This window comes from Eulemur rufifrons, chromosome 3, assembly GCF_041146395.1.
Source record: "Eulemur rufifrons isolate Redbay chromosome 3, OSU_ERuf_1, whole genome shotgun sequence".
In the NCBI taxonomy this organism is placed as follows: Eukaryota; Metazoa; Chordata; class Mammalia; order Primates; family Lemuridae; genus Eulemur; species Eulemur rufifrons.
This window is the reverse complement of record NC_090985.1, coordinates 6757700-6779245: the sequence shown is the minus strand read 5'-3', so window position 1 is coordinate 6779245 and position 21546 is coordinate 6757700. Positions and strand designations below refer to the sequence as shown.

At 57.4% G+C, this 21546-nt stretch overlaps 1 protein-coding gene across 4 annotated transcripts; it reads right to left on the bottom strand.

The window, feature by feature from the left end:
* Positions 1-5504: 5504 nt before the first annotated feature.
* On the bottom strand, positions 5505-18631 carry MFGE8 (milk fat globule EGF and factor V/VIII domain containing). Of its 4 annotated transcripts, XM_069465727.1 has the most exons (9): positions 18484-18631; positions 15885-16010; positions 15411-15542; positions 12882-13063; positions 12264-12419; positions 11436-11580; positions 7592-7776; positions 6417-6572; positions 5505-6294 (listed from the first exon to the last, which is right to left on the bottom strand). In XM_069465727.1, the coding sequence occupies exons 1-9, from the start codon at positions 18554-18556 to the stop codon at positions 6157-6159; spliced, it is 1293 nt and encodes a 430-aa protein (XP_069321828.1). In that variant the 5' UTR covers positions 18557-18631; the 3' UTR covers positions 5505-6156. The 4 variants fall into 4 exon arrangements, with proteins under 4 accessions (XP_069321828.1, XP_069321829.1, XP_069321831.1 ...); XM_069465728.1 differs by lacking the exon at positions 15885-16010; XM_069465730.1 differs by lacking the exons at positions 6417-6572; positions 15885-16010.
* Positions 18632-21546: the final 2915 nt, after the last annotated feature.

Below are 21546 nucleotides of genomic sequence, written 5' to 3'. Positions count from 1 at the left end.
CAAGGACTTGCTGATGTTGATGTCTGGCTGGCTGTCCTAGAGTCTACCTCGTCCCTGGGCACTCAGAGCCTCCTTGAGTGGCGGGACACCCAGCCTCTGCCTGCAATGTTTCCAGCCTCTTACGGCAGCTCATCTGACACAAATGCTCCCCAGTGAGAAAGGGCTTTCTGGGAATGAACATATGCAGCCATTTCTGCCACAAAGTGACATCTGTATCCCTGGGGGAAAAAATGTGCAATTTTGCAAAACCATGCATTAAAAAAATAACAAGTTTAGGGGGGAAATGAAGTTAGGGCAGACTACTCAAAACATATGCAACTTTGTAATCAGAGCACTAACAAAGCAAGAACAATCCTAATAGAAAACACCAGCACAGTTAACTCTCCACTGACGTTTGCACCCCATGCCTCTCTCAGCCCTCTGCAGCCTTCACCACTGGAAAAGTGGCTCCTCCTTAGAGATGTAGGCCCTTGGGGCATTTGAGTCCTAGAGAAACCAGATTTACCAAAACTAAAAGTCTGACCCAAGGTGAAATCATCTTCTTCAATCAATTTTTCTTAACACAAAGAAATGTCTTTGCAATGTCTTCATCTGTTTCCTAATTTTATCAGAAGATTTTATGTTAAGTTCTCTTAAGCAGCTAAAGTTCTGGACACAGCTGCATCCTACTGAGCGACTTTGGGCAAGTTATTCAACCTCTCTGTGCATCCATTTCCTCATCCGTAAAAAGGGAAACAACCAGCTCCTCACTAAAGGGCTGTGGTGAGGATGTTATGAGATGAATTATATCCAGTCTCCAACACGTAGCAGGTGCTCAACAAACAGCAGCTAATATGTATTGGCAGAAGAACACAGAGGCAAAGATTCCAGGCTCTAGAGTCAGATTGGCCACCTGGATTCAGTTCTGGCTCCATCCACCTACTAACAAGTCTGCCACTGGGCAAGTCACTGAACCTGTCCGGGCCTCAGTTTCTCATCTGTAAAATGGGGGTCAGGACAGTACCAATCACAAAGCATTTTTGTGAAGGTTAAGGGAGGGAATATCTGCACAGCTTCAGATACTGCCTGGTAGGGAGCAAGCACTCAACAATATTTCTAATCGCTATTGTCATTCTTGTTAGCTGTTGACAGTGAAGCCTCCCACCATCTCCGTGTATCTCTCTCCTCTCCCACTGCCCAGGAGAGAAAGCAGCCAGCATCGCCTTCTCTTCCCAGCTGGGGGAAACTGAGGCCAAGGGCATGGGGGGTGAGCGAACCACCCAAGGCTTTATCTTTGGCAAATATCTCGAGCTTAGAGAAAACCCCCGTCTCCTGACAGCCAACCCTTTGCTTTGCCCAGGCCCACCTGCCTGACGACCCCTCTGCAGCAGAACAGTGAGCTGAGCCTTGGCTGGGTGGGGAGGTTCACAAGTTCACATTCTCCACGGGCCACCGTGAGTACAAGTCCCCATACGCCCGCAGAGAGCAGCACTGCCCTCCAGGTCTGCCCTCCGGGTCTCCACCAGCTCAGCTCCCGGCTCGCGGAGGAATTTGACATCAGTGCGCCTGTTTGGACAGGACTTTCCAGGCGCCTTTGAAACCTGCGCCCCCGGAAAGCCGGAGCCGGAGGTGTTTCCTACCAGCTTTCCCGGCGGCGCAGAGTCGCGGAAGAGGGGCAGGGGCCTCCCAGTTGCCGCCCCTACTGCTGACTCCCAGGGTCAGCGCTGGCCCCTGCGGGCCAGCAGGGTCACAGGCTGCCTGTGGCCACTCGGCGAGCTGGCTGCAGGCTGGGATCAAGGGCCCCGCGCCGATTCCTTCCCGGCTGCTCAGGAGCCTAAATTCCTGCCTGAGCGAGCCACCTCCCACCCAGGGTTCTACCCTCCGCCCTCCCTGCCCCTTCTGGCCTCGCAGTCCCCAAGGGAGGGACCCTGTGAACCGAGGCCTGGAGCCGACGGGCATCCCCTGCGTTTGCCCCGGGGCGGCCAGAGCCTCAAGTCCGCCCGCCTGGCGCCTCGCAGGTTGTCCCCAGCCCCTCCCAGGGTCCCGCAGCCCGGAGCACCCGATGGATGCCCCGGGGCAGAGCCTGGCCCACCGCGCGCTGTGCCGGAGGCGGCAGGACCAGGACAAGACCAGACGCGAAGGAGCCGGGCGGCCCCGGCGGGAAGGGGGCAGGAGCCCAGCGGTGGTCTCGGGGGCCACCGGGTTCCCTCAGGTTTTGTCCCCCGCGACGGCAAAAGCCCGAGCGAACCGCAGTCTGCAGCAGTTGTGCCAGCGATCACAGCCCAGCTCTGCCCGGCCGCAGTGCCCAGCCCACTCCTCCTGCCCCTTCCCCCGACCCTGCCCGGTGGCGTGGGACCCGGCAGGAGACCCAAAGCAGGGCGCGAGGAACCGGGCCGGCACAGGACCCAGGAGCCCAGCGACCCCTGAGCCACGTACCGTCCCCAGGCAGCTCCTCGACGGCTGGAGCGCTCAGTGCCCGGGGTCGTCCCAGTCCCAGGCAGCAGGCGGATTTGGGGATCTTGAATGGCCTGGAAGGAAGCGGCGGCGTGCAAACCCCCGCGCTCCCGCCGGACCAGCCCCTTAAAGGAACACGCGCCCCTTTCCCTCCCGGGGGCTGGGCCCCGAGGCTGGAGTCGCTGCTGACTAGGGCGTGTCTCCGGACTCGGCTGGGGACCACCCCCAGAGAGCAGAGGGGCTGGCCGAGCTGTGAAGGGTGTGTCCGGGAGTGGAGGTTCTCATCTTGCGGGAGAAGGTGAGTGAGGGGTGGAAGAGGAGCGTCTTGCAGGGGAGGGTCCCCTTAGAAAACCTGGTTTACCCAAATCGGTGGAACTAAGCATGCGGAACCCCTCTCCAGCACTCTGCGAGTGGGCCATGGCCTCCCCCACCTTTGGGAGAGGGGAGTTCTGTGTGCCCTTCCCTTCCCCTGCAGAAGGCAAGGGAGGTGTGCGGACTTCCTCCTGCTCCGGAGTTTGGCCATCATGAAATCTCCAGCCAGATTCTTCACTGGGTGTCCGGCAGATAGTAGGTGCTGCCCCTGGTAGGTGGGGCTTGAATGAGCGGCCCTGGGCCCGCAGGGAAGGCGCGGGGAAGGCACAGGATGGGATGCTCCCAGCAACCTGCGTGGGCAATCGGGCTTCTGACTGGTCCTCCGACAGGGGTGGGCCCCCCTTGGGAATCTTGATATCTATCAGCACAGCCATCCAGGCGGCCACCTCTCAGGATGCCTCTGTTTACACAGGGTCTAGCCTGGATGGCCCTGTTGCTTTCTCAGCAGAAAATATTGAGATCTTTCAGCCTCGGCTGGAAGAAGGGTCATGGAGCCAAGGAGCCCAGAGCCTCTTCCTAATCACGCCTCACGACCGCCCATGGCAGAGCGTGTGTGTGTGTGTGTGTGTGTGTGTGTGTGTATTACCTGCAACCTGGGGCAATCAGTGCACACAGACTGCGGGGACGGGTAACTGCACCTAAAAGGGACGCCAGGCTTGATGGGCAAAGGGAGCCAACAGAGCTTCCTCTGCAGGGAAGAGACATGTGTGAGCGCTGAGTGCAGGATGGATGGGGGGAAATAAACAGGACACAGATGCCAATAAGAAAACTCTTGCAAGCTTCTCTGACGATGACGGCCAAAGTTTCTGAGGCCTCTGGTGGGCCAGGCTTTGCATCAGTGCCTCTGTGCATTCTGTCCTTTAGTCCCCACTAGGCCATAGAGTCAGTCTTACTATTTCCATTTTACAGATGAACTGAGGCCCAGAGAGGTTAAACAAATTGCCTGTCACTCAGAGCCAGGAATTGGACCCAGGTTGTCTGACTTGAGGCTTTGAGCTCCTATTCACTCCACCGTATCTACGTGAGGACAGGAGACGTAGGGTGAGCAGGTCCCAGAGCTAACAGCCACAGGTGTAGGGAGAGGCGTGGACAGCAGAGAGAGTCAGTTAGGCAGGTGGAATCTCAGCGCTGGCTCTCTGGACCGCAGTCAAGAAGAAAAAAGTAAATTCGTGGAGGTGATGGTAGAAAGCTGTGGACGTGGAGCCCGCCCAGGGACTGGAGCCCAGGCAGGAGGGGGTCAGGAGTGAGGGGACTCCGGTCCAGGGTCCCAGGAGAGGGAACTTCAGAAGGCTGTGGCCAACCCATCCAAGGCTACAAAGATGAGAAAGGACTGAGAGGTGGCTTAGGCGAGTCCAGAGTCACCTCAGGTCTCCTGGGCCAGGTGGGGACCTGGTGATCACTGTTCACCAGCCTGCACAGCCAGTCAGCCAATGAGGCTGGCCCGCAGGAAGCACTCAATGTGTGAACGTGGCAAGTTGGCAGATGAGAATGAAGCTCACGCTTTCGCCTGCCGCAAGTAGAACTCCTGGGTCCGAGCAAGGCTCAGACTACAGTTAGTTACTGGGGAGGCAGAGACATCCCAGAACAGAGGTGCCAGGAAAGATGCTTCTCTCACTGTCTGCTAGTGCCCCGGGGAGACTAGAACAGGGGCTGAGGGCAGGAAATGTTCCCAGGAGGGAGTCCGGAGGCCAGCAACCACCCAGAGAGACGTTCCTCCAAACCCCATCCACACAGCTCCATAGACCAAGCTCAGAAACAGGAAGGAGTGGGCCAAGGGACCCCCTGGAGTGGGAAGTCCCACATCCCCAGTTCCTACAAAGACCACCGCCTGGGCCTTTTATACTGTCCCTGCCCAGCCCAGAAGCCCTGGCAATGGCAGCTCAGGAATGAGCCACTTCCAGACTAATTTCCCTGATGTGGCTCCAGCAAAGCCACACCCTGCCCTTTGCAGCCACACGGCCGACCTCCTGCTGCCCAGGGAAAATTTGTCTTGAAAACAGGGTGGTTTCTCACACCCCTTTCCCAGCTAGGCAGTCCCTCCTGTCTGCCAACCTTCTTCCCAAATCACCGGGGCACTGGCCTGCACTGACCCCCTTCCTACATGCCCCCCCAACACACTTCTTGATGGGGAGGGCAGAGACGGAACCCCTGGAGCTTTCCTGCAGCCCCGGAGTGCACATGCCAGTGGCCTCCCAGGAACCAGTGTGCCCGGAGGCCTCATGCCCACTTGCCAGAGCCCTGGCCCCTCCTCCCATCCCCCCTGCACCCAGCAGCTCTGAAAGCAGCCAGGTTCTCTGAGTTTCTAATAGTTTCTCCAGCCCACCACTCCAGCTGCAGACAAAATGGAAATTACCAAAGGAGAAAACCAGAAGTCCCAGCCTGGCCGTCTTCCTGGCGGGACGGAGCGCAGGCATTCCTGGGGACGGCCGCTGTGCCAGGCACTTAGCTGGGGCCCCAGGGCCAGATAGTTATGGAAGTGGAGGACGGAGGGGAGGAGGTGAAGTCAAGCTTCAAGGACCCACGCGCCTCCCCAGTCTCTGTCCTCCTGCTGTCAGGCTGTCTGAAGCAGGGCAGGTGACACAAAGAATGCTGGGCTCGGGGAGGGCTGAGGGTGGGGGCTGGGGGAACAGCACCCCTTGGATCCATTTCCAGGCAGCAATGAGGAAGCGCGGCAGGAGTTCCAGTGAAGAATATAAATATATTTGGGAGCTGCCTGTGCATGTGGAGACCCCACGCTCGCCCAGCCCGCCCACCCCGCGACCTGGCTCCCGCGTCTCTCCACAGACCCACCAGCTCCCTTCCGTCTTGCTAGGCTCCAGGACGAGGGTCAAGAGAGGTCTCCAGGGAGGTAAGGGGAAGTGTCTCGGGCACCAGGTGGCAGTGGCAGGAGTGGCAGCATGGTGGCTGTTATCTCCAGCCTGGCGCCTTGGGCTGCCTCCTGGGAGTGGGAATGCGTGTGGGAGAGGGGCTGGGCAGGACACAGAGGCACTAGAGTCGACCCAGAGCCTGGAATCAGGGGTCTGGGGGTGCAGGGACCCCACACGCCCTATTTCCCCCTTTCCTGTCCACCCCAGACCTACTGGACTCCTGCAGTGCCCAAGAGAACAGACGGACGTGTGAGGGCTGGTGGCAGGGGCACGGGGGAGGTGGAGGGTGAGGACGAGGGAGGGAGGGGTGACTGCCTGGCGGAGCTGTCTCTGAAAGCTCTTCCCCTCCCCGCCCGAGCCCGTTAGGATCAGGGAGGGCCAATCAGGGAGGGCCGAGGGGGCAGCAGGCTCACAGAAGGCAAGAGGATCAGGGAGGGGCAGGTGGCCTCGGTGGCTCTTCTGGCCACTTCGGCCAGGCCTGCCACTAACAGCCCAGCAGCTCCAGGCGCAGGGTGATGCGGTTGTGCCAGGCTACGGGCAGGATGCGCACCAAGCGAGCCAGGACGGGCGTCTCGAACACGTTCTTCTTGTGGGAGTTGTTGTCCGAGTTGCCAGGGAAGATCTAGAAGCAGAGGCGGTGTCGGGAGGGCCCCGAGCCAGTCCCCCACCCGGCATGCGCCAGGCCAGACCCCCAGAGAGGAGGGGAGGGAGCGGCGAGGGGAGGGCGGCTGCCCACACACCCACCTTGCTCTTGCCCGTCCTGGAGTCCCTGACCTCAGTCCACGTCCTGCCGTCATTACTGTAGGCCACCTTGTAGGATGCCACATACTGGATGCTGCCAAAGTCACGGGCCCCCTGGGTGATGACACCTGTCACCTCCCTCTGGGAGCCCAGGTCGACCTACAGAAGAAACCAACGTTTTCTTTGCTTAAAGGATCTCCAGTAAGGTGGAAAGAGGCAGACACCTGGGGCGTGGATTCTGGTTTCAGCAAAGCTACTTACTTGGCTGAGCCTGTTTCCTCAGCTATACAGTGGGCAGAAATAATACCACCCACTGTGCACATGTGACGTCAGGCACGTCACTGCAGTGGAACTCGTATTTCAGAGTCCGGGCCCTGCTTCAGACCTGCACTGGGCGTGAGGGGAACAGGGACGGGGAGCCACAGCCTGTGGGACATGCACCAGTCTGGAGGCCCCTGCAGGGCTGCCCACAGCCTCACGTTGGTCCCGAGGGAGTCCAGAGGCAGGCGGCTCCCAGGGAACCTGGCTCCACAGCGTGCTGCACAGGGCCCACGGACGGACCGCCTGCTCCAGTCCCCCGCCACCCCGGAGAGCCTGCCAGCTGCCCCCAGCCAGGCAGTCCCAGGATCCAGCTTGAAGACTCAGCTCGCTGCCAACCGGCAGGTGAGCCCCAGGCAAACCCTCACCCTGCCCGGACTCAGTCTCCTTATCTATAAAACAAGCTCCAGTTTTCCGTGACAGTCGTGTGTTGCCCAGTCTCAGTGAGATGCAAGGGCTGCCCCACGGTGGGTTCTCAGACACCGAGTCAGAGAACGTCCACTCTGTGATCCAGGGGACAGGTCCCGAGATGCCGGGGTCAGGTCTCCCTCCTCCCCTCCTCCGTCCTGCCCTGCTGTGGGCAGACTGTGCCTTGTCAACCCCGTGGCAGCCGATGGAAGTGGCTCTACCCCCCCCCCACCCAACACACACACACCCTTTCTCCACCTGGGGGCCCCTGGGGGAAGCAGGATCAGGAGGAAGGTGAGGCAGGTGAAAGAGAAAAGCCAAAGAAAAACAAGGCTTTTAAGAAACCTGGAGAGTAGAAGCCTGGGCTGCGGAGGGGGGCGGGGTCAAAGATCTGGCAGCCCCACCCAGTGCCAACCTACTGCAGCCCGTACACCAGGAGGGGCCCGACCCACCTGCAGCCACTCAGAGGCATTGTTGGTCGCGGCGGTCCAGGCGTTGAACTTGCCCTGATTGTCCAGCCGTGCGTAGAAGGGGTACCAGCCGAAGGCCTGCAAGCCCCAGGTCTTGTAGGTGCTGGAGGCCGTGATCTGCTTGTCAGGGATGGCGTGGTCCTTCAGGCCCAGGGGCTCGGAGCATCCTGCCAGCAAGGGGAACTGTCACCCAGATCTGGGATCACAGCTCCCAGGGGCGTGAGTACAAGGCGATGGAGAGGAAGAAACTCTGTGGGTCCTGATTAGCCCCGGGTGTCCCCTTGGACGACAGAAAGAAGCTCCATCTGCATCCTCGCTGCTGCCCCCCCCACCCAGCGCCTCTCCTCAGCCAGCTGGGCTCAGCCCCCACACCCACCCCTCACTCTCACCCCAGACTTCCCACCCACCACCCTTCTCCCTCTGAACCAGGGCAACCCCTGCTCCACTACCTCCCACCCTCCTTCAAAGCCTGACTTGCAAGACACCTCCTCCGAGAAGCCTGCCCTGACCACTTCACTGGGGCAGGACTTCTCCTCCTCTGGACTCCCTGCACTCCCTCCACCAGTCCTGTGCTGCAGCTCCTCCTACATCAATAACCACCTTGCTTATTCGGTGCTTACTCCAGTGATTTCACCTGCCACAGGAAAACCTGAAGGAGAAATCAGTAACCCCATTGTACAGATGAAAAAACTGAGGCTGAGAGATATTAAGCATCGTGCCCAAGTTTCTCTCTCACACACACACACACACACACACACACGCACACATACTCCTAACCACCAGGCCACATCGTGACATCATCTCTACCATCCATGCACCCCACCCAGACCACGAAGGCCTGCCTGTGGCGACCCCGCAATGAACAGAATATTCCTGCCCTCTAACAGCTAGAAGTCAGAGAAATCAGAACTCCTGGAGCTTAGGAACTCCTTTATTCATCTTCCAACAGACCCCCCCAGTTAGTGTCCCGCAGGGGGCCTTTGTATACTCAAAGAATGTTTCTGCCGAGCTGTCACACAGGCCTATGAGGCCTGGCCTGCCCCAGACAGGAATGTGCCGGGCCTGTCTTGCACCAGCATCTGCACCTGCATGTGGCCAGAACAGCTGGGGATGGGCAGGAGATAATGTGACTCCCACCTGGCAGAATCCCCACCCTGCAACTGTCTGTCCCCGCAGGGAGTTGAGGGTGGGGGCAGTGGGCCTGGACAGCCACGCGGCCATGCAGAGCAGGCTGTCAAATGGCGCTTCACAGCACTGGCCTCCAGACACTGGCACCCACGCCACTCGAGACATTTGCCTCCAGGATGTGCTGGGGGTGCTGTCCACCCGACCATCCCCTCCGGATGGTGGCTGGCCAGGGAACCCCACCCTCCTCCCACAGACAGACGCCACTGGGCTGGGAGCTGGTTGTCCCCTGGCTCCAGGACAGGGGAGGCCTGAGCAGGCTGAAGCCCGGAGCAGCTTTGCGGAGGACACCAATTTGGCAGGCCACCTACAGACCCCCTGCCTCCAGCCACTCACGCCCCCTCACTCTGGGCCTCCCCAGAAGTCAGATAGGTCAAATGCAGCCGGGAGAGGCCCCAGGCAAGGGCCAAGGCTCACAGCTCCAGCACTCTAGGAAGCCCCTTCCCGTCTCCGGGCCTAAGTCTCCTCATCTGTAAACAAGCTACTAGAGGAGTACTTCTCACAGATCACCTGGGGGTCTTGTTAAAATAAAGATCCTGTTTCAGCAGGTCCAGGGTGGGGCTGGAGGCTGCACCTCTAGGCAGCTCCCAGGTGATGCTGAGACTGCTGGTCCGTGGGGCTCCTCACCACTAAGCTGCCCCTCACACTCTAGGCTCCAGCTCCACCCGCCTTCTTTCCATCCTTCAACAGGCCTCAGGGCCTTTGCACTTACCAAGACCTCACCTGGAATGCTCTTCCCAAGTACTTCACGTGGCTGGCTCTCCATCACTCAAGCCTCCACTCAGAGGCCATCCCAGCAGAGCAGTCCCTGTACTGGCCCTCCCTTCACACACTGACCCTCGACACATCAGCCTCGATTTCCTTCGGAGCTCCTTCTGCTCTCTGACCATCCTTTTACTTGCTCCTTGCCTCCAGTCCGCCTCCCTCAATAGAATGCAAGTTCCGTGAGGTCAAAGATCTCATCGGTATTGTTCCCTAGAGCCAGGTACTCAGGAGGCACTTAATAAATACCTTAATAGACTGTCTATGGAGTTAAACAATCAATTCACCAAGGATACCACGGCTGCCTGCAAAGAGGAATTGTGGCACAGGACACCCATCTCCCTGTGGGTTCCTGGGTACACGCAGACCTCAGCCCCAGCCACACACGCATGTACATGCACACAGGCACACGTGCACACACACGCACCAGCCTTCTCTCCGGTGCACTGGAGTGCCCATAGGGAACGGAGTCGCTCCAGACCTTGAGGGGAGCAGACGGGGCAGCTTTGCCTCTCGCCCTCTCTGCCGTAAGCGGAGCCAGCCGCGGCAAGATCACGCAGCAACTTTAACAGCCAAAGCCTTCAGGCTAAAGCAGCACGTGGCGAGGCACTCCAGAGAGACAGACACGGCTCTTTCCTTCACCAGCTGGCTAATTTCCTTGTAGCAGAAGGCGAGCTTTTTACTCCCCATTGAAACTATGAGCCTCAAAGGCAGCGACCCTGGCAGAGGAAGCACACCTTAAATTATACTTAAAAAACACGAAATCCAGCCAGGCACAGAACTCGGCTCTGAGGGCTACTGGGTGGTGTCTGAAGTGGGATAACAGGAACACGTGTCACAGAAGAGAAAAGGGGGCGCAGGAGGACAGGTCTAGGGTGAGAAAGCCGGGGCCTACCTCTCTGCTCTGCGCTTTGCCCAGTGAGCCCTACAGTTCCTCGTGTGGCCAGGAGGTGGCACTGTGGCCGCACAGAGCAGGAACCCGCCAGCCGAGGAGAGAGAACTGGGCTGGGCTGGGTTGAGAGACATCAGGCCAGCCCAAACCCTGCACCCTGGGGCCAGGAAAAACTCGCCTCTCCACGGGTGCCGTTTTCCTGGCTCAGCAGAAAACCTATCCCGTTCTGATCCTCCCATCTCTGCATCTGGGAATCTCTTTGGCCTTGAACTCCGGCTCAAGGGATCCTACCCCATTGCTCCTCTGGCCTCAACCTCCCAACGTACTGGAGTTACAGGTGTGAGCTACCCTGCAGGGCCAGGGAATCTCTTCGGAAAGGGCAGCAGGAAGCCCCAGCTCCAAGCGCCAAGGTCCCCCACGAGCCCCCATGTTTCTGAGTGCGGACTGCGAGGGCCTAGGCAGGGAAAGCGCTGGATGGGTGCGGTCAGAAGCCCTGAGACCTAGACCAGGTTTTAATACCTACCAGCTGTGTGCCCTTAATAAATAATTTATCTGGGTCTCACTCGCCTCATTCATTCACTCATCCATCAAGCACTGATTGAGCACCTGCGAAGCAGACGCTGTTCTGGGCACTGGGAATCAAAACAGTGGTCAAAACAGACAAATTCTTTGCCCTCGTGAAGCTGACATCTGCGAAACAGAACTAATGACACAGGTTCTAGAAGTTATAGGAACCAACCAGAATAAATGAAAATACTTTGAAAACCGAAGTGATGTCTTTTCCTCCACCAACCAGAATGCCAGGACCATGGGCCAGCAGACAGCAAACATCTGGGCAGGACCGCCACGGCCAGATGACCCGCTAGTGTGAGCTTCCTGTGCGAGCCCAGGTCCCGGGCCTCACTGCTGCCCTACCCAGCTCGGCGTGGCTGAGAGAAGAGGGGCAGGGAAGACCGTCTCCGGAATGGGCGCAGCGCCCGCACTCACCGTTCAACTCACAGCCGAGGAGCTCGAAGCGCAGGGTGCAGGCCCACTGGCAGAGCACAGGAAACAGCCGCACGTACTGCGTCTCCACAGGGGTCTTAAATAGGTTCAGTTTCAGGCCATTGTTGTCCACATTGCCCACAAATACCTAGAAGGGAAGGGGCAAGACTGCAGGAGTGGGTCCATGTGGGCAGACCCCTTCCTGGGGTCGCCTCATCTTCCTCTGCCGACCTGGGAGGCAGAGGTGGGGCGGGGGGCTGAGGAGGACTTAGCAGGAATAGCAGCCCTTCCTTTGGCCACCCCACAGCCCTCCACACAGATTCTCCTCTTCACACCTCCCTTCGTCATCACGGGGCCTGGACATAAACCCCTATCATTCACACAGGGTCACACAAACTAGGAAAGAGCACTCCTTTCTCAAAATATTTTATTATGACAATCTTCTGACAGAAGTCCACAAATGTACAATGTCTGTATTGTGAATGGTACCCACTTATTAATGGCATCCTTGAACAGTGTACAACCTGCATAACTGTACATGGTAGCCCTAAAGGCTCAGAATGAAACCCAGCTGCACCACCACTGCCACCCTCAACAGGTTACACCATTTTGAGTCTCGCTATTCTCGTCTATAAAGTGGGACTATTACTTGTAACCACAAAACACGGGCACAATCTGGCCTACCCAATTTCTGGAAACCAAGATGCACCTGAAGACCCCCTCATGGCCAATCACCCAAGGTACCCTCGCCTTGTTGGGGGTTCCTCAGTCAGTGCTAGAACCCTAGGGGTGCCGACCACAGCCCTTCTTTAGGGCCCCAACAAGCCCTACCTTGTCTGCTGACTTCTCTGTATCCTGGATGAACGTGAATTTGTGTCCATCGAGGCTGTAGGCCACCTTGAAGGCCTTCACGTACTCATGAGTACCCACGCGGCTGGCGCCCTGCGTCACCACACCCGACACCCACGTCTTCCGCAGCAGGTTCACCTAGACCCGGGCCGGGGAGGTGGCACCCTCATCTCCTGGGTTCTTTCCACCCAAGATGCAGGCCAAGCTACTCCCTCGGCCCCACACCCGAGGGGAACTACCCCAGCAGAACAGAGGAGGGGCAGCCGAGCACGTTGCAGGAACAGGGGCAACGGGCACCCCTCGGGCACTCGCAGCCTCCGGACCTAGTGCTCATGGGGCACACCAGGAGGGCCAGGCCCCAGAGGCCTCATCTGGTGCAAACAGCACCTCCACAGCCTGGGCCTGCTCCCCCGCATCCCACCCACCCACCCCAGGCCCCCTAAGGCTGCCCTCCACTTACAGACACTTTACCCATGGCAACCTGCTACCTTGCTACCTGAAGCCCAGCTGGGAACCCTCCCATGGTGGCCCCAAATGCAGGCACCTTCATCTCACCTTCTCCTCTCCCGTCACCCACCCCAGGGCCGTCCCTGTCCATACCTGGATCCAGGGGTTCTTATCGTAGTTGCTGGCTGTCCAGGCGTTGACGATGCCCGTGCGGTGCAGGCGGGCGAGCTCCGGGCCCCAGCGCTGCAGACCCATGAAGCCCACGTACACAGACGAGGCGGAGAGCTGCGAGTCGGCGATGTCCCCCGACTCCATGCCCAGAGGAGTGGAGCACTCTGACGGGAGGGAGACGGCAGTCAGGTGGCCACCCAAGCAGGTTCCAGGACCCACCTGGGTCCCAGGGGACAAGAGAATAAGACCATGTGGCCTCTGCCAAGGACCAAGACCCAGAGAAAACCTCAGAAGCTCACCAGAGCAGAGACCACAAAGGGACAGTGATGGCAGTCCCCAAGAGCGGGTACCGAGAAAAGGTGCATGGTGCGGTGCGGTGAGGAAGAGGAGGAAGAGGACGGGCCAGAGTCATGGCAGGCTGGGACCCAGGGCTGCCAGGAGGCCCCTGGCCACGATGGCACTCTTGGGAGATGGAGTCCCCAGCAGGCTGTGGTAGGTGGTCTTGTTCTCACAGGACACTGAGCAGCAGTTATGCCGTGGGGGGGGGTGGGACCGATGGGAGAGAATACCCGCGTGACCTCCTCTTCCCCAGTGTCCCCACCCCACCAGGGAGAGCGGTCACCGTCCTCAGCCCAGCCCCTGGCTTCCCCAGGAGGGTGGCTTGGGAGAAAGGGTTCCTTGAACAGCAGGGAACAGTATCTGCGCTGCACACAAAGCAGTAAGCAAATCTGCCTGGAGTGTTCTAGAATCCCACTGGCAGGCATTCTCCAGGTGGGGCACAAACACCACTCTGTTTTCCCCAGTACTCTTTGCACCCACCATCCACCTGCGGGCCCTCTCCCAGCCATCGGCGACCACGCCCCTGGCCAACGCCCCATCCCCTCCCCCAGTGCCCCAGCAATGTGGCCCCGGGGACTCAGCACGGCTGCCGGGCCCACCCACAGACCAAGCCTCGCTCATCCTTCAGGGATCCCCCTGGTACGTGCCTGGGCCTTCCGCTGCCAGCACAGAACCCAGGGACAGATCTATTATTCTTCCTCCACACCCCAGGCTCAGGCTGAGCTCGGGGCTGTCACACTCGGTAGGGAAGGGAAGGTGCAAAGTGAGGCCAGTGGCTGAGCAGAGAGCTGACCCCAGTCTGCCTCCAAGACTCTCCTCACACTCCACCGTGGTCACACCCTCAGGAACCCCAATGTGCATTCTTTGTCCCTGCAGGGTCCTCTTTGGCTCTGAGGACACACACCACGTAACAGACAAGGGCTGCAAAGGTCCCTCTGGGGGCCTTCTCGTGCCTGCTTGTGGCCCCTGCCTTCTTCCCCAGGCGCTGCCATACCAGCCTGGGACAGACCCCAGGCCAAGCAGCTAGAAGGCCAGAAGGCTCGGTGGGTAATTCCAACTCAGGCACGCCCACGGTTACCTCAGCTCCCAGCACAGTAATTAGTGGGCTCACCTGGCCCCACCCAGGCTCTGTCTGCCTTGGCAACCCCCTCCCCCCATCCTGCCCCCAGGATCTCAAACACATTTGGCCTCAGCCCAGGAACCAAGGGCACTGCCTCCCCTGATGTAAAGGGCACGCCAAGCACTTTATCTGCTCTCCCCCAGGCCCCTCCAGTCCCACCCAGCTGGCCCCGGCCCTCCCTCCTCCTTCTGTGGGTCAGCAAACCTCAGAGCCCGCGCCCAGGTCACCTGAGGGAGGGCAAGACGCTCACCTGGGCCTGCCCAAGGTGCTCAGCAGCTAGTCTGCTGGACTGCAGACCTGCGACCCTCCCCCCACCGTCCCCGGGCCTACCGTGGGCCCACCCGGCCACCGCAGGTGAGCAAGAGTCCCGGTGTGGTTGGGAGCACAGGGTGGGAGGGACTCCGGCGGGGCCAGGAGGGAGGAGAGCATGGAGAGCCACTGTGGGCAATGTCAACTGGGCACCCCACCCAGGGCCACTCTGTGGCCGAGTGGATAACCAAGCAGGTCAAGCAGGGACAGCCACTCTGCACACACAGGGCCTCTGACCACCTGACCACAAGGGGACAGCCCAGCCTGCCCAGGCCTCCCCTCCTTTCTGAGCTCTGTGATGAGGCCACAGGTCAAACTTGGGCCGGGAACTGTCAGACCCTGAGGCCACGCCTCATTTACTAAGTTCCTGGGCCCCAAAAGATTAAGAATGTGTTTGTTTTCCTCTCTCAGGTAAAAAAAAACAAAAACAAACAAACAAAAAAACCCCAAGACGACCCTAATGCTGTGTGTCTGACTCATGGTGACTCAGGAAACAGCACTCCCAGGACCTCCGGGGTGACCATGACCCCTCACGCCGCTGCAGTGACAACAGGCCTGGCCTGCAGTCCCAAGAGAGAGGACCAGGCGGAAAGAAGCCTGTGGAGGGACAGCAGGACCCTTTCCCCCTACTTGGCCTCACTGAGGCTCTGTCCCTCCCTGATCTCCTCAGAGGTGGCCTTGACACAAGGAATAAGGCCAACGCACGGGTCTGTCCCCAGGAGCAGGCACTCCCAGATACTCACTGTTGTCACAGTGGGTGCCCACGTAGCCCTGGGTGCATATGCAGGTGTACGGGGTGAAGACGTCCCCTCGCTGTTCCGTGGGACTCGCCTGGCACTCACCATTGTTGTGGCAGGGGTTCGGGGAACAGGGATCTGTGGACAGAGAGGCAGGTAATCAAGAAGGAGTTGGGGACAGAGACAGAAAGTAGCAGACAGGCCTAGCCCAAAAGGACCCTTTGTCCGAACTCAGCCCACCATCTCCTCCCTCTCCCCCTCCCCCAGCCTGCCTGATGGAGCCTGGGCCAGCCTGGCACCAAGGAGGGTGACATATAGGAAAATCAGCCCAAATAAGGGGAGTGCCCAGCTTTCCAAATGGCCTGGGGGTATCCAGAAAAATGCTGGCTGACAACGGGAGAGGTGCCGGGGACCACTGCCCACTTTGGGACGGGCTGGAAGCGTGGGGTGTGGAGAGGTAGGCAGGGCCCGGGGTAGGTTTCTTCTCAGTCTCGTTGCAAATGAGGCCCGTGAAGCCTTCGAGGCAGAGGCAGTGGAAGGAAGCATTGTCATGGCCCACCACGCAGGTTCCACCGTTCAGGCACTGGCTGGAGTCGCAGAAGTCACCTGCAACGGCAGCCCTGACTCAGAAACAGCATGTCCATCACTCAGCGAACATTTGTGGGGGCCAACGACCACGTATGTGCTGGGTCCCTGAGACAGAGACATCAGGTGAGCCCAGGCCTCAGGAAGCCCACGGGGAAGAGGCGGGCATGCCAACAGAGGATGACGAGGCCTACACAGCTGGCCACTGCAGGTACGATTTCTGCCAGGGAGACGGCAGAGGAGGGGACATTTGAGCTGGGTCTAAAAGACAGTGGGAAGGTGCCAGGCTGGGGAATGAGGAAAGATCATTCCAAGAAAAGCAGAAGAAAGAGAGCGCATGGTATGTTGGAGAACAGTAAGACGTGGCTGGAAGAGTAGGTCAGGCCAGACTGCGAGGGACCCTAAGAATGACAAGTTTAGATTTTTCATCCTACAGACCAGTGGTCTTAACCTTGCATCAGCCTCCTCACCACTGTCCACCAGCGGGGAAAAGAGAAAAACAAGAAACACAGAGTGTCAAGTGGGAAGTGGGAGCGGGGAAGCCAGTGCCAGTCTGGGAAGGCCCACGCGCAGACGCCGACGGGCTCCCAGTGGTGGGCTCTGGTAGCTGCAGACAGACCCTCCGGCTGCAGGGTGGAAATCCCCCCAGAGGGCAAAGGGGGAGGGCAGGGCAGGGCAGAGGGCCAAGGAAGAAGGGTGACTTGAGAGCCGCCGGGAGCAAGGGCTGAAGAGGTGGGGAGGAGGGCTGGAGAGGCCACCAGGGCTGGTGGATGGGGGCTGAGTGACAGGTGTGCACTATCAGCCCCGAAGGAGGACATAAGAGGGGGAGCAGGGGTGGGCTGGGGTCAGGCTGCATGTAGGGCAGCCAAGTGGCCCTCAAATCTTGCCCGAGTCCCATGCCCATCAGGGAGGAGTCCCTTGAAGGCTGGTTCCTTCCACTCCCTTGGAAGTCCACCTTACCCCAGCCTGCCCTCGGTCCCTTGACTCTGGTGGCAACCAGTGAACTGCAGCCCACTGTGTGGGCTGGGCCCAGGGAGGGTCCACTAGCTGACATTAGCACCCCAGAAGGGCTGCCCCAAACCCGACACCCAAATCCGTCATTTGGAATAAGACATGAGAAACCCTTTTTCCTCCCCTCCTGAAATCCCAGAGCCCCCACAGAGCCCACCCAGCTCTGGGAAAGGCAATACCATTAATGAGCCCTCGGAGCTCCACCTCAGCAGGGACTCGGGGCTTAAGGCAGCTCCCAACAGGCTATTAGTCATTGGCTTTAAATAGCAGGTTAATCTCCTCCTCTGACCTGGCAGGCTGGCACTGGCTGGCAGGCTTGGGAATGGACACTTCCTCCCCTCCCAACCACACGCCCCCTATACTGCCCCAGGGCTAAAGGGGCCAGTGGGGAACAGGGACAGTGAAAGGTGTCCCCCACCTGGCCAGGCCTTAGGCTGAAGGGGCCGGCCCACCTGTGTAAGGCAGCCACAGTGCTTCTCCCTTCCAGGAAAAGTCAGATCACCCTCTACAAAACCACCTTCGGGCCTTGAGGGTCCTACTCTTTGGGAGACTTCCCCAGGGACATCCGGCCAGGGCTCAGGTTGAGGGGGCAGACAGGAGAAGTAGAAAGGACTGGGAAGACCCGGCCATCTTTCAGGGTGGCTGAGGAGCTCCAGGAGCTCCCACGTGGGTGGGAGCCTGGAGCACCCTCACTGCCTCAGCTCCAGCCCTAGGGGGTCACAGGACGGTGGTGCTGGAGCCCAATTGTGACCTCCCTTGTTTCAGCCAGTCCCATACGCCTCAATGCAGGGCATGGACATCCCATGACCAGCTTAGGGAGGCCGGGCGGCGGGGGAGGACGGGGAGACACAGCCCGCCAAGGCCGCGGGAGGGCGGGAGTCGGGAAACGCCCCACCGGGAGGCAGCCCCTTTCCCAGTCCCTCCCCTGCCGCTGCGCCCCTCCTTGGCCCACCTGGAGCCCGCGTCTATCCCACCACTCCCGGCCCTTCCCTGATCCGACCGGGCGCACACAGGAGGGGTCGCAAAGATCCCCTGAACTGTCCAGCCACCGAGCTTGGGAGCGGAGCTGCGGGGGAAAGTTGGCTGGAGATTCATCAGCACAGGAGTCCTAGAATCTTCCAGGCAGAAGGGGTTCCAAAGTCAAACACAGCTCCACCGCTTCATTTTACAGACGGGAAAAGAGAGGTCCGACACAGCGGATTCCTTTGTTATGCGTAAGCCACATCCCTGGGGACAGCAGGGCTGTCACCCAGTGTCCCGAGCCGCCGCCCAACGCACCGGCCTCCATCAGTGCCCGAAAGCCCGGGCGCAGGACTGCAGGCGGCCGCGCGCCCCCCGCCCGCCGGGGCGCAGCGGGAGAAGCGGCCCCTCGGCGCGGCCCCCGCGCTTCGCCCAAGTTTGTCAACAGCGGCGGCGGCGGGAGGGCGCGCGGCGAACTTCCGAGCGGCGCGGAGAGGGGCGCGCGGGGGCGCGGGGCACTCACCGGAGGCGGCCCGGAGGCCGGAGGCGCAGAGCAGCGCGCAGCACAGCGCGGCCAGCAGGCGGGGGCCCGGCATGCTTGCGGACGCGGGCGGGGGCGCACGCTCGGCGGTGCAGGCCGCGGGGTTCTCGCTCCTTCTCCCGGACCGGAATAAATCCGGCAGCTCAGCGCCTCCCTCCCGCCCATGTGCTCCGCCCAGGCCCGCCGGGGCGGACTCGGGGCGGGGCTCCGCGGCCTGGGAGGGAACCGGGTGAAAGGAACCAAGGGGACCGTGGCGTCCACCCCCCCCCCGCACCCGCATCCCGCGCCGAGCCAACGGCTGGATCCTGGGTCCTGAGCCGATTGGGCAAGGAAGGGCTCAGGAAGAGTTGTAAAAAATTATTTTTTAGATTTAAGCAAAGATGAGAAACTTTATTCATAATCAGAAGTGCAAATTAAGACTCCGGTGGGTACCATGTTTCACTTCTCAGGTTGACAAGTATCAAGATGTTAACAGCCAGTGGAGGCTGTGGGGAACAGGTTCGAGCACGCTTTGTTGGAGAGAGTGTACATTGGTTCAACTTTTCTAGAGGGCTGTTTGGTAATACCTATCGAAATGACACATGCTGACACCATGAGACCTAGCATTTCCACTTACAGGCCTTCCTTCTGCAGAAACTCACGTGCAAAATGACGTATGTACAAAGAAGTCATACCGGCATGGTTTGAAATGGTAAAAGACTAAAAAAGGAATCAGAAAACTTTTTTTGTAAAGGGCCATGTAGAACGTATTTTAGGGTTTGTAGGACATAAGGTCTCTGTGGTGACTGTTCACCTCCGCCCTGGTAGCAGGAAAGCAGCCACAGACAATAGGGAAGGGAGTGCACACGTGGTTGCCTGAGTGGGGGGAGGAACCAGAGCAAGCCTGTCACAGTTGACTTTTTGCTAAATGATTCTTTTTTATCATGTGCAAATATTACCTGCTTATGAATAAATGATTTTAATAATGGTGTTCCGGGCAGACCGGCAAACAAGCAAACAAAAAAGAAGAGTCACACGCTCCTCTACCAGCTCTGTTGGGACCCAGGTTGGGACTAGACTCCACTGGCAGAGGCCCTTCTTTAAAACTGTTCAGAAGGGGAAAAAAACACTTATGATCAAGCCAATTGTCACAGAAAAAGCATTTGATAATATCCAATTCCCCTTCATGATAAAACACTCAACAAATCAAGAGCAAAAAGAGCTTCCTCAACCTGATTAAAAAAACATCTGTGAAAAACTCACAGTTGATACCATTCTTAATGGTTTCCCTAAAATCAGGAACAACGCATGGCAGGCAGTCTGCTCTTGTCGCTTTTATTCGACACTGTACTGAAGGTCCTAACCAGGACAACTTGGCAAGAAACAGAAAATACATACATATTGGAAAGGAGGAAGTGAAACTATCGATGTCTCTATTCACAGATGACATGATCTTGTATAGAAAGAACCCTAAAGAATCCACATGTACATACGCACACGCACGCGCGCACACACATGCACACACAATTAAAGGCAATAAATGAGTTAAGCCAGGTTGCAGGATACAGGACCAATATACAAAAATTGGTTGTATTTCTTCTGCTAGAAATAATCCAAAAATGCAATTAAGAAAACAGTCCTGGCTGGATGTGGTGGCTCATGCCTGTCATCCATCCTAGCACTCTGGGAGGCCGAGGCGGGAGGATCGCTTGAGGTCAGGAGTTCAAGACCAGCCTCAGCAAAAGCAAGACCCTGTCTCTACTAAAAAAATAGAAAGAAATTAGCCGGGCAACTAAAAATAGAAAAATTAGCCGGGTGTGGTGGCATTTGCCTGTAGTCCCAGCTACTCTGGAGACTGAGGTAGGAGGAGCCTTTGAGCCCAGGAGTTTGAAGTTGCTGTGAGTTAGGCTGACACCATGCCACTCTAGCCTGGGCAACAGAGGGAGACTCTGTCTCAAAAAAAGAAAAGAAAAGAAAAAAGAAAACTATCCCATTTACCATAGGATTAAAAAGAATAAAAATACTTAGAAATGAATCTAACAAAAGATATACAAGGCTTGTACACTAAGTACTTGTGAATATTGTCAAAAGAAGTTAAAGACCTAAATAAATGGAAAGTTATCCTGTTCATGTGTTGGAAGACTTGGATTGTTAAGATGGCAATACTCCCCAAATGGATGTGCAGATTCAATACAATCCCTATGAAAATTCCAGCTGCCTTTTTTGTAGAAATTGACAAGATGATTCTAAAATTGATTCAGAAATGCAAGGGACCCAGAATAGCCAAAACAATCTTGAAAAAAAGAAAAAAGAAGAAAGTTAGAAGAGTAACACTTCCCAATTTCAAAACTTACTACAAAGCTACATTAAGTAAAGCTATGTGCGGCAGTAGCATAAAGGGAGATATAGAACAATAAGATCAATGGAACAGAAGTGAGAGTCCAAAACTAAATCCACACAGCCATGGTCAATTGATTTTTCAACAACGGTGCCAAGACAATTCAATGGGGAAAGAACAGCCTTTTATTTGTTTATTTTTTTAATGGATACCTGAGCTCCAAGAATAATCTTTTAAACAAATGGTGCTGGAACAACTGGATAGCTGATGCAAAAGAATGAAATTGGACCCCTACCTCACAGTTTATATAAGAATTAACTCAAAATGGATCAAATACCTATATGTAAGAACTAAAACTATAAAACTCTTAGAAAAACATAGGCATAAATCTTCATGATCTTCAATTAGGCACAACACCATAAGCACAAGCAACCAAAGGAAAAAATAGTTAAATTGAATGTCCTCAAAATTAAAAATTTCTGCACTTCAAAGGATACTATCAAAAAATTGAGAAGACGACCCACAGAATGGGAGGAAATATTTGCAAATCACATGTCTGATTACAGTCTAATATCTGGAAAAATAAAGAGCTCTTATAACTCAACAACAAAAAGACAGCCCAATTAAAAGATGGGCAAAGGATTGGAAGAGACATTTCTCTGAAGAAGATATGCAAATAGCTCATAAACATATGAAGAGATAATCAACATCATTAGTCACCAGGAAAA

What these genes read in the sequence shown, in the direction of transcription:
- MFGE8 (XM_069465727.1), bottom strand. Translation starts at nt 18,556, where the DNA reads ATGCCGGGCCCCCGCCTGCTGGCCGCGCTGTGCTGCGCGCTGCTCTGC. An exon ending in TTGCAACGAGACTGAGAAGA is followed by an intron (nt 15,543 to 15,884) that starts AACCTACCCCGG and finishes CTCTGTCCACAG; the next exon opens with ATCCCTGTTCCCCGAACCCC. An exon ending in CCTCGGCTGTGAGTTGAACG is followed by an intron (nt 7,777 to 11,435) that starts GTGAGTGCGGGC and finishes CCTTGCTGGCAG; the next exon opens with GATGCTCCGAGCCCCTGGGC.